Genomic DNA, 12752 nt, shown 5'->3' on the forward strand with positions numbered 1-12752 from the left:
GCTGATTTACTCCAAACGATTCCAAAACACTGAGACCCTGAGTCTCAGTCAGCTGGAGGGATGTATTGCAGAGTTGCTGTGCTCCCAGGGAAGCTGGAGGCCTTAGGATGTGAGGAATTCCATGCACAGTTGAGGAATCCCTGGACACTGCCTGCAGGGACTTCTTTACATGTCACCATGCTTTGTGTTTTATCAGTATTTCATACAATTTTCTCCCTTGACTAAATGAGTTTATTTGTGAGGGGAAAAAATTAAAACCAGAATAAAATCCTATTTGTGTCCTACCCAATTTTCAGTAGTCAGTGACAATTTACCCCTGCAATATTCCTTAGAGCAACACAAAGCTTCCTTCTGTGCTTCTTAACGCCAGCCCATAGAAAAACCTTCCTGTAGGTAGTGCCATTTTTAGTCCCTTTTTCCAGAGTTAGTCCTCTTCTTCTGCAGTACCACACTGCCCTCTTTTTCATCTCTGCTGATGGATATTAGTTCTGTGCACCTTGTTTGAAAAAGCACCATTATTGGTGCTTTGGTACAAAATTCCAGAAGGAAAATGGAATCTACTGCTCTTGGTTTAAAGACAAGCAGGGAGGCACCAACTCACTGCAACAGGAATTAAATATCAGCAGGATTAATCACTTTGAGCCTGTTAGGAATTTATTCTTAAGCCCTTCTACTTTTATTTAGTCAGTATTTATACTTGTGTACAGTTATAGGGGAGGGGTTTGATACTACAAAACAGACACACAAATGATAAATAATTCCTTTCAAAAAGGTGACTGATCCTGTAATCAACAGAAAGCAAATTGGAAGACTGATAAATGCTCTATATCGAGTACCTTGCAAATAAATATCTTGACTTAATAAATAGACCACCAACACTTTTCTCTGAACCTGACGAACCTTATACATTGTTCTGTATACTTCTGTTTGTACCTGCTCAGGGCTCAGAATTAGACAAATAACAACAAGGCTAACAAGTAATAAGCTCAGCAGGCAAGTGAAGGGCAGCACTCTCAAATGCTGATTAGTAATTGCTTCAATCTAAGGCTTGTAAAACCAGAGGATGAAAGAGCTCTGAAATTTGTCTTGTCTAGAAAGTTCTACTTCCCAACCACCCAACATTTAAAAATAGCTTCTGCTGAAGACAGGTTGTTGACCTGGGGATAATGGATGGAGAAAACATGAGTGAGTTCTGAAAATAAAGTGATATGCTGCCAAGGGTAGTGTTGCAGAGAAATGCCAATTATTTTCTATAAATGCTTGCACACAAACTGCCAGCTTAATTAAAAAGACAATTAGTTTATGACCTGCCATACAGGGTCAAATGAGAAGTTCATCCCAACATCATGCACCTGCAGTTGCTCAGAGAAAAGCAAAGAGAAGCAGTGCAGAGGATGCTCCCAAGAGTGGTCTGGGGACAGACATATCCTGAGCTGGGTGTTGGATGGAGCACCATGTTTAATGGCCAGGGTTGGAGCTCTTTACCATGGATTTACCCTCCCTTGCCTTAAAGCTGGCTATGCTTTTGGTATCTCAGGGCAAGGTTTTGAGGATTTGTTTTTGTTGGCTTTAAATCTGCTGTCTGAGCATCCACCATCACCTTGGTTTTGTACTTGGGAACCAGCAAATGGTCTTTCCCTCATGGTTTTGCAGACTCCTCCTACCAGAACTACTCCCTCAGTTATCACCATTCCTAGTCTACCTTGGCAGAGAAACCTTTACCTACTTCTGTTGTTCTATTTGATTCTCCCATGTACTTTCCAAGCTCTATTACTCTTTTTTGAGTGAGAACAGAAGTTGTGTTTAGTGTTCCAATGCACTGGCTGCTGAGCTGTGTTCAGGAGGTTGCAGCCCCTCTGGATCTCCTTCCCAACATCACTGCATTCCTATAACATGGTGTGCCTTTTCTACCTGCCTCACTTTGCAGTATTGACACTGAATTTCATCTGATCTTTTATTGCCCAGAGCTATTCCATATTCATGAACTCCTTCTCTAATTCTTTACAGGCAGCTTTGGTTTTGATTGCCCCCCAGAAAATTGTATTGACAGCAAACTTAACCACTTTGACATTCACCTTTTTAATTTATGAATATGCTGAACAGCTCAGGTCTTAGCCCAGCTCCTTGTGAGACCCTGAGAATTATCATGGAACCCTCAGTCCTGGTCTCTGTGCTCTGCCCATCGTTTAACCAGCCCTAAGTCTAGCAGGATCTGTGCTACTGCCCTGTGACAATTAATACTTTATTTTTTTTTGTTTAGTATTTGGTGATGAATCTTATCCAAAGCTTTTTGCAGGTTTGAAACACACCCTATCAACTGAGTTAACATTATTCATATATATTCATAAACCCTTCCAAAGAAATCTAATAGATTCTTCACTATGTTCTTCTGTGGATTCACCAAGTGCCTCCTCCATTCCTATTAATTTGCCTGACAGATTTACTGATTTGAGGGGATTTGCTGTTCCTCAGACCATCTCTGCACCCTCCCAAGAACTGGTGCTCCATTTGCCACTCTCCGATCCTCTGAGGGGGACAGGATTTAGAAGATAAATTGCACAGCACAGTTCAGCACTTCATTCTTTCCTTCTGCCACTGTTTTCTGCCCATTTTGAAAATGTTTCTCAGGTTCATTGCTTGTAAAAATGGCTCTGATTGAGAGCCTCCTCAACTTCTGTGCAAAGCACAATAGAAAGATTTTATCTTACATTCCTTAGGGGATTGTTGCATACTAACTATTAATTTTCCTAAACGTATTTGTACACACTACTCCAGAGCTCAGATTTGCCCTGTGGCATTCCCCCCTTTTAGAAGAGGGTTGGATACCAGCAGCTGACTTCTCCTCAAAGCTGGGGTTTGGCAAAACAATATTTGCATTTCACAAACAAGGCTCAGATCCCAAACCAGACTTTGCTGAGGGACGTGGACAGAGCTAAGAACAAACCTATTCCTCTGAGCCCTTGGCTTAACTACTGACCATCCTGATCCCCTCAGGATTCAGGTTTTAAAAGCAGGTTTTGCTTAATTATTTTCATTATCGTAATACAAGTGTTGAGGTGACATCAGGTGCTAGATGTAACCTCGCTGGGGAGAACATGTTGGGAGAATGTTTTAATAGTGCACTGAGCTACTTCCTCCAAGCATTTAAAGACCAACCTTGCATACCCATGTGTGTCAATGAAACACAGGGATCAGGAAATCAGCAGCCTTATAGATGGCCAGGTGGCTGCCAAGGTATAATTGCTGGGAAAAGCAGTTTATGAACTACAGCACAGGAAGCACAGGTACAACGGGTCTGTAGGAGCAGTGAAAATGAAGAGGAAGAAGAGGCAGCAGCAACAAGAACAAATGCTGTCCTTTTTCCCTCTCTGCTATTTGATATGACACTGCCTTGCCTGCACAGGGGACCATAACAGCTTCCTGTGGCTGTAGAATCACAGAATAGAACCAGAGAATCATTTAGGTTGGAAAACCCCTGTAAAACCATCGAGTCCAACCATCCCCCAGCACTGCCAAGGCCACCATTAACCCGTGTCCCCAGGTGCCACATCCACACACCTTTTAAATCCCTGCAGGGATGGGGACTCCACCACTGCCCTGGGCAGCTCTGCCAGGGCTGGACAGCCCTTTCCTTGAAGAAATTTTCCCAATATCCAATCTAAACCTCCCCTGGTGCAACTTGAGGCCATTTCCATGTTACCTGGGAGAAGAGACTGACCCCCACCTACTAAAACCTCCAGAAGGTACCTGTCAAGAGCAGTAAGGTCTCCCCTGAGCCTCCTTTGCTCCAGCCCAGGTCCCTGGGCTGCTCCTCCTGATGTTTGTGCTCCAGCCCCTTCCTGGGTGGTGTTTATGGAGCACAGACAATCTGCACTGTGACAAGGGAAAGCACACATTTAATTCACTCCTCTGAAGGGGGTGCTCAGACAGGGCTGCTGAAATCACCCCTTGGGAGATGGATCAGAGGAAGGGATCCAAACCTCTGGATCGCTCCAAGGAGCTCCAGTGCTCCCAGGGCACAGAGAGGGCAGGGGAGCTAATGGAACAGGCTGATCTCCATCTGATGGGGGAATAAGTGCCAATTAATACACACCATCAGCACTGTCAGAGACTAAAATGACCTTCTAGAAGGCTTGGTGTGGATGAGGGATTATTTTCTTTTTCACTCGGATGACACTTGTGTTTTAGGGAACTGAAGTTCCTTCTCATCTATTAAAATTCATTAGGATACAATGTACACACACACAAACCTACTCTCTCCTTATTTCTAAACCTACAAGGAAGATAAAAGATGACATCAAAAGGGGATTATCAAAGCCGGCACACTTGGCATTTACCCTATATGATTTTTTTTCTCAGTGTAAAATTAATAAATATATGTAGATTGTGTTTGCAACAAGAAACTACAAAAAAAGGTGTGATTTTAGAATCAGGCACAATAATGATTGGTAGGTTTACTTTTATTAACAAACCTGAAATCTCTCAGTGCTCTCAATGATTTAAAATTAATAATTTAAGTGCTATATTTTTCAAGTAATGCTTTTCAGGCTCTTTTTAGCAATTTGGCCATGTGTCTGCAACAGGCCTGGGTCTGTGACAGACAAAAGTATTTACTGTTGCAAGTGATGTGGCAGCTTTGTAGTTCAAAATATGTCACTTAGGTTTTACACTGAAAGAAAAAGCAAACCTGAACATTTTTTCACAGAGAGGTCTGAGATAACTGACAGGTCAGTTCAGCTTTGGAAGGTCCAGGTCTGAGGAGACTCCTCTTGCCCAGAATTTCTGAAGTGTCCAAGTCTTGTCGAATTTGGACTTCTCTGTGCTCAGCTGCAAATTACCACTGGGCCAAGCACGAGTTGCCAGTGTTTAGCAGAGCCAAAATCTTTTTTTTTCCTTAAGACACTTTTTTTTTCTTCTTTTACCAAAATATTTTAAAGACATTCACTAATTAATTACCTTCTTGTTTCACTGAATGTAAATGCCATGTGGGATTTGCAAGACAAAGATACGATAACCTTGGCGAGGGCACACAAGTTGGTTGTGCTTTATGGAGGACAAGGGGAATGAAAACGATTGGGAAGCTGAAATACCAGTGGTAGTATTTAAAACTCCTGAATGATCTGCCTATACCCAGTGTTGAGTGAACTGCCACTGTGCACAAGAGCAAAGTATCCATTTCCCAGCAACTGCTGATTTCTGGGGGATGTTAAAGAAATGTCCTTCCTTTCAAGACACTCTTCTGGAGTGAACTGGCACTTACCACACAGAGGGGTAAACTCAGCTTTGCAATTCTTGGGCAAGAAAGGAAAAGCTCCAGTGCTTTCAATTGCCTGTGTCCTTGTCCAGGTGACAGGGCCACTGCTGGGGGAGCTGCAGCAGAAGGTGGAGGAGGCCGAGCTGCTGAAGATGGAGCTGCAGATGCTGGAGACGGAGAGAGTGAGGCTGTCGCTGGTGGAAGAAAAGCTCATGGATGTTTTACAGCTTCTTCAACAGCTCCGAGACTTGGTATGACAAGAAAGCAGTTCTGAGACTTAAAACTGGGGTTTATAGTGTCCTTAGTACTGCTTTTTATAATGTCCTTCCCAAACTAAAAAGCATGTTCATCCCTTCTATTAAGAGCAAAATCCTTTACACCGGGACATGTTCTTACATGTGTTTGCCCTGGAATGTGCCTGGTGACTGCAGAAAGTTAGGGCTGACTTTCTAAGAGAAGCCCCAATATCTCCTTGAAGCTGAATCTCAAGGCTTGTTACCCTCTATACAGATATTTAGAGGAAATGAGGAAAACAAAAAAGTGAGGAATCAAATTCTAACAGATTTATTTTTCCTTCTAGAACAGGGCCTTTGTTTAACTGCATCCTAATGTAAGACTGAGTCAGTATTAAAGGGATAAAACCCCCTTTTATATATCAGTAAGGTATTTTTTGAACAAAGTTTCTTATCCAATTAATAATCCAAACATGAACTTACCAAAACTGATGCAATAACACCTCAGAAGTACATGGCCAGTACAGCGGTTCAGCCCTTTAGAAGAGAAGTTTAAATCTCCTGCATGAGACTGATAATGGCTAAGGCTCACCCAAAGAGAGGAAAACTGGATAATCTGCAGGACACTGAGTATGTTGGGAGCTGCACTGTACTGCCACAAACTGATTCCTTGGATAATCAATTTTGAGCAGAGCTCTGCCCAGTCTGTGTGAGACTTTGAGGTACATTAATATTCCACTGATGAATCCAAGGACCAAGTGCAATCCCTCATCATTTTGTCCCTTCTTTAGCACTTGACATAGAAATTCTACTTTCATACTGTAAGTCTGACACATGTGTCACTAAGAATCCAGTGAAGGATTAAACTAGTGAAGACCATGACTGGCAACAAGCATAATAACCTTTTATGTCAGGCCTTCAACTTGTCATTCACTGGTCAGTTGTAATATTACAAATCATCTCTGCTCAGGGGACAGCCCATCACACAACGTGCCCTATCTCAGTGATAGCAGCACCCACTGCTAACCCCTGCTGGCAAGGTGCTGTGTGCTGCCAGCTCCCACAGCACCCCACAGGATGGTGCTGGCAGCCACCATGGTCACTCACAGCATCCCCAGGGGAGTTAACAAGAATCCCCTGCCCCTGATGGGATGTACTTCAGACAAAAGAAAGCTTATCCATCAGAACCTGTGGGTTTAGGTGTCACTTCCCCACCACATTGACCTTCATGTTTTGAATATCCCGAGCCCCTCCCTTGCAGCAGGAGGTGCCACAAGCACTGACTGTCCCGAGGGACACACAGCCCTGGTGGGACTGTTGAAGCTCCCCCTGTGCTGCAGAGCCCACGTATGAGCCCAGCCCGACGCAGAGTGCCCTGCAGTGTGCCCAGCTCCCCGGGCAGACGAGCAGATGGCACAGCACGGGTGGCAGTGGGCAGGGCCAGCGCTGCCTGTGCTGCAGGGCATGCAGCAGCTTTCTCCCAGAACTGCTCCCATCCATCTCCACTGCCTGGAGTTTGAACAGGAACTCCCTGTCCCTGCAGATCCGGGCTCTAATGAAGCTGGTTGCCTGCCCATCTCCCAGAAAGCACACAGCAGTGTCTCCACAGCACCTGAGGAGAGTCTGCTTTCCCAGGCACATGATGTAATGTCCCAACAGATTTCTTGTGTAAAACTACCACTGGAAAAGACCATCCAAATCCTAAGTAGTCTTTACAGTGCTCTCACTTTGGCTAATATTTATTGAATGCCAGGGTGGCACTGCCCCTGACATACACAGCCTGGCTCCCAAGGGTCCGAGCAGCCCCGTTCTGCAATGACACCACCGGGTCCATCTGTTCTCATCCCACCCTGGGCCTGGCAGAGACTCAACAAGCCCTGCTTACATTTCTTGCCTTCTAGATTTCTTTAGACACAGCTCTGGAAAATTCTGTATTTTCCACTGAACAGTTGTTATTTCTCTTTTTGTACAGCCATATGAATGAACTGCAGCCCTCCACAAACTGCTATTATTTGAGCAGTGTCTAAGATAAAAATGCTTGAAAATAAAGCAAATATCAAGTCTTGTGTTACTCAGGACTCAGTTTCATTTTGATTCACTTTTCCAATGCAAATGCCCTGCACAGAGGTTTTGTTGCATACATGTAAACTGGTGTAGGACATATTTGTGCCATAACATTGTTTTGGTTTTTTACAGAACATCTCCAAGAGAGCCCTGGGGAAAATGTTGCTGAGCACTTTGGAATCCTGCCATGCCCCTCAACCTGGTAAGCAAATAAATCATGTGTGAGGACCAAAAGGGTCCTTTTGGGAAAAATACCAGATAATACACTGATGAAGAAGAAAAAGATATTTCAAATACTGGGCTACAGGCTGGGTAGAATGAAGCACTATGCAAGGAGAGTACCTGTAGAAAGTGATGCTTTCTAGTCTGTGACACATTAAAAACATCCAGGGCACTTTTTTAGACAAATTTTAGGCAGAATTTTGCCTTAGGAGAGCAACTCAGTACCCCACTAATGTTTGTAGAGCTTCACTGATATGAGCAAGTGGAAAACATAACCAAGTATGTAAGGCAGCTAAGTCAGATATGGCAACACACTTTCTGAGCTCTTTTTAATTAAGAATGGAGTGAAACAAGGCTGCGTTCTCGCTCCTACCCTATTCACCGTCTTCTTCAGCATGATGCTCCAAAGGGCCACAGCAGACCTCGATGATCAGGACGGTATCTACATTCGATACCGTACTGATGGAAGCCTATTCAATCTAAGGCGACTGAAGGCCCACACCAAGACCTTAAACCATCTTGTCCAGGAGCTGCTTTATGCTGATGACGCCGCCCTTGTTGCCCACACAGAAGCAGCCCTGCAGCGTTTAACATCCTGCTTTGCTGAGGCTGCTGAGCTCTTTGGGCTAGAAGTCAGCTTAAAGAAGACAGAGGTCCTCCATCAGCCTGCACCTCAGGAAGTCCCCCATCATCCCCACATCACCATTGGCCAATCAGAGCTCAAATCAGTCCAACAGTTTAATTACCTAGGCAGCCTCATCTCCTCAGACGGTAAGATCGACAGAGAGATGGACAACAGGTTAGCAAAGGCACAGAGAGCTTTTGGAAAACTCCACAAAAGAGTATGGCGTAATAAACACTTGAAGAAAAGCACCAAGATCAGTGTTTACAGAACCATAGTGTTGTCCACTCTCTTATATGGTTCCGAATCACGGGTCATCTACCGCCACCACCTGCGACTCCTAGAACGCTTCCATCAACGCTGCCTCCGTTCAATCTTAAACATCCACTGCTCAGATTACGTGACCAATACATCTGTTCTAGAACAAGCAGCAGTCACAAGTATTGAGGCCATGTTACTGAGAACGCAGCTGCGATGGGCAGGGCACGTCTCCAGGATGAAGGACCAACCACCCCCTCCCTAAGATCCTGCTCTATGGTGAACTTGCCACTGGCTGCCGCATGAGAGGAGCCCCGAAGAGGAGATACAAGGACTCCCTGAAACAACATCTCAGCCTTGGCCACATTGATCACCATAACTGGTCTACTCTGGTCTCAAATCGGGAGGCCTGGAGACACACCATCTATAAAGCAGCTGTCTCCTTCGAGAACACACGCAGGATCACTCTCGAGGAGAAAAGGCAATGCAGAAAGAACCGTAAATTGCAGAATACACCATCTAAGGAGTCTTTCTGCTGTGCCTTTTGCAATCGGATATGTCTGTCACGTATTGGCCTCATAAGCCACCAGCGTGCCTGTAGCAAATGTGGATAGAGCCTTCCCAAATCTTCGTTCGCGAAGCCTCGCCATGAAGATGATGTAAGGCAACTATTTAAGGGGTTTGCTGTCCCACTGTGTTGAATTCCTCTGCTGCCACACAAACCAGATACACAAATCAGAACAGTTCTGTACAGAAACCAGATCAAACCTGCACTCCTCTAATAATAACCTTTTGTGTTCCTCTTATGAAGATTAAACTTGCAGACTCTGTCCCTTGACAGAGCTCTGTTGTGCCAGAGCTGCCTTTGCAGCAGCCACACAGGGATCACAGCCCCGAGGTGGAGGTTTGATTACTTTGTTCCTGTTAGCAGAACATTTGTACTTACCTTCAAGAAATTAACATCCTGTACCAAGAACATGGCTTGGAGGTGCTTTTAATAGGCAGGCAGGAGTCGAAGACAAGATTATAAAAGACCAGATAAGGCCTGGGGGGTTAGATTTGGAGAATTTTATTTACAGGGATTAGCAAACCCTCTTGGGTTTTGCAGTTTCAAAGCCATGTTGTTACTCCTGCCCAGAAATCCAGGGCACAGGTTGTGCTGTTCCAGCACAGAGAAAGCAAAGAAAAGAAGGCAAAGGCAGAGCTTTGTGGACTCCAGGACACCAACACAGAGGGGAACTGAGCTATAGGTCTGATGCTCTCCTGGTGAGAACAGAAGAGGAGACTGTTTGTATCCACAGCACACAATGTCCAGAAGATCCTGCTCCTTACCCTGCACAGGAACATGGACTCCAAGTGATGCTGCTGAAACAAAGCTCCCCGCTCTGGAACAGCAGCACAGCTCAGCTCCTGAACCTCCAAGCGTGGCTCTCTGCCCACTCTGCACCACCACTGCCACGAACAGCTCACCCTCTCTGCTTCCCTTGTCTGGCTCTGCACTTGACAGGAGTTAAGCAGCTCTCCTAAGTCTTTGTAATCAAACGTCTTTCTTTGACCATCCAAATGGACAGTTGGAATGGCAGCTCTCAATTGTGGCATGAAATAGTCTTTGTTCACACCATATAGGAGACCTCAGTGGGCAGAGTATGAAGCAAGAGAACTAGTAGAGAAAAGAGTCAAGCACAGTTTTGCTCTCATTTTTTAATGGACAGGAATTCATTATTTGGTAGCAAAATTTAGACATTTTATGACAATTACTTGAAATGTCACCTGTGAAGAAAAGAGCTTGTTACAATTGTGATGGGGCCTCTGGTGGTCTAGTGGTTAGGGTGCAGGACTCTCACCGCTGCGACCTGGGTTCGATTCCCAGCCCCCCGGGCAGATGGAGCTCGTCAGCCTTGTAAGGCAATCCATCTAAGAGAAGGTCACTCTAAACAAACCTACATCCTGGCGACCTCACTGCCACTGTCCAAGTTTGCTTGGCCCCGGCAGATGAACCTCAGGATTAAAGGGTGGGCTCAGTTCAGCGCACGCTGTGTCTCACCTAAAAAAAATCCACTGCGCAGGCTCAAAGGGTTAATGACCTTTCCCAAAATCTTCCCTCGCGAAGACTGGCCATTACTTACTTACAATTGTGAAACTCAGCTTTCTGTCTTTGTTCAAATGGTAATGTTTGCAATTTTCTCTTGAAAGGCAAAGCTCACCTATTTGAAGTCCTGGATACCCTTCAGCAGGAGCTGGCAGCCTGTGAACTCCTGCACCAGGAGCCTGTGGAGCAGGGGCAGAGCCCCCAGTCCCTGTCCAACGCCCTGGTGATCTCGTGCTGAGCCGCAGCACCAGCGACACTGCCCAGCCCAGCACCCCCTGGGCACCACACAGAGGGGGGACATTGGCCAGCTCAACCACCCCACACTGCCCAAGAGCACCTGAGGGATCCAGCCCTGCCATCCAAGCTGTGGTGCCCTGGGAAGAGCAGCAGTTCCTCGGCTGATTCCCAGCCCTGTCTTGGTGAGGGTTCAGTGCCTGTCTCCACGGAACCTCCCCATCCCTGGAGGTGGCTCTGGGACTGTCCTGATTCACCAAATAAAACTGTTCCAGGCACACTCACCTGACCACTGAGATTTCCAGCCCTGTGAGCTGGGCACAGTTTTTAGCTTCTGTGACAGCCTGTGTTATCCCTGGCAAGGAAACAGCTTCCTGAATGTACCAGTGACAGTGACTGTGTTACAAACACACACAGCAGTGGGGGCCAGTAGCACAAGTTTTAAGGGCTTTGTATTTCTGATTCAATTATTCACATTATTTAACTCTGAAGTCAGATTTGTTATTGCTCTGCTGAATTTTGTATTTGCAATTGCAGAGATGCCTTAGAAATCTGCAAGTCTCTCCTGACAATAGTCAGACTTTACATAAAAAGTCAAATTTAACTGCTTGAAAAGCGTCCAAAGCAATCTTGTTCCCAGGCTCTCAGGGAAAGGAAGGGTTGGAAAATTCCCTGTGCAACAGCTGTTGTTGTGTTGGCAAAGACATGTGCGGGGCACAACTTGGTTCTCAAGTGTAATTTCTCTCAGTGCAACTGAACAGACACAAAGCCAGACCCCACACGCAGGAAAATTAGTGTCAAAAGCTGGGCCTAATCACAGTGCCACACAACGTTTTAACCAGCAATAAAATAATTCCTGGGGACAAAAGTACAAAAATAGGTTGATTTCAAGATGCTTTTGCTGTTTCATTCAGCTGTCAAACATGGAAATTAAAGCAGCAGAGTTCCTAAATGATCCCACTGAATTTATGTCATTAAAGGATACACTGTAGATCATTTAAGAATGTGGAATGATTTGCCTGAGAGAATGCCAGCCAGGAAATAGACCATTCAACTGTGCCTGTATGATTTTTCTCCCATGAAAATGGTTTTATACAGGAATAAGGTCCACAATGCAGTCTGGGGAATAAGAAGATTTCTATTCTTTCCCTTCAGAATACACTGTGTAGCTCACACACAACTCCATTAAAAATTGTGATACATCAGAGCCCTGTTGGCAACCAAAATTTGCATTATTTTCATTTTACAGGAGAAAAAAAGATGTTTTGCAAACAATGAAACAAACTCTATTCACTGGGGTTTTACCTGGTTGGGTGTTTGTGGTTTGGGTTTTTTGTAGTTTAACAGAGGAAGAATTTAAGAATAGACGTATATTGTTAATGTACATTTTTCATAAAGATAAATTAGAGAGGACATACATACATAGAGCAATATTCACCCTGTAAGAAACTGTCTACTAATACTAAATATATTACTAACATAATACCAGAGCATCATATACTATTACTTGGTATATACTAAAGAATATGCTCATATTATACACTACAAAACCCACCCCTGAATGTGCAGCAGATAACAACTGAGATGAGCAGAAGTTAACTCCCTGCTTGGGTTCATCTTCTAAAAAACCAGAAGTGTCAGTTTATGTTTTGTGCAGGTCTCAGGCTTTCCCAGGAATATTATATGAGTCCAAAGAGAGAAAATGCCAGGAGATCATGAAATCAGCAGGATCTGTGTGCACAGATGAGACACCTCAGGAGCAGGAGTATAGTGGCT

General features: G+C 44.7%; 1 protein-coding gene across 1 annotated transcript in view; it reads left to right on the forward strand.

Annotated features, from left to right (window-relative positions):
* The window catches only part of EFCC1 (EF-hand and coiled-coil domain containing 1), a 56245-nt gene extending 43786 nt beyond the window's left edge, over positions 1-12459 (forward strand). The window contains exons 6-8 of the mRNA XM_017834882.1: positions 5347-5505; positions 7684-7753; positions 10847-12459. Coding sequence (XP_017690371.1) covers positions 5347-5505; positions 7684-7753; positions 10847-10980 — 363 coding nt within the window. The 3' untranslated portion in view covers positions 10981-12459. The remainder of the gene's footprint in view (positions 1-5346; positions 5506-7683; positions 7754-10846) is intronic.
* Positions 12460-12752: the final 293 nt, after the last annotated feature.

This window comes from Lepidothrix coronata, unplaced genomic scaffold, assembly GCF_001604755.1.
Source record: "Lepidothrix coronata isolate B3197 unplaced genomic scaffold, Lepidothrix_coronata-1.0 Scaffold244, whole genome shotgun sequence".
Lineage (NCBI taxonomy): Eukaryota > Metazoa > Chordata > Aves > Passeriformes > Pipridae > Lepidothrix > Lepidothrix coronata.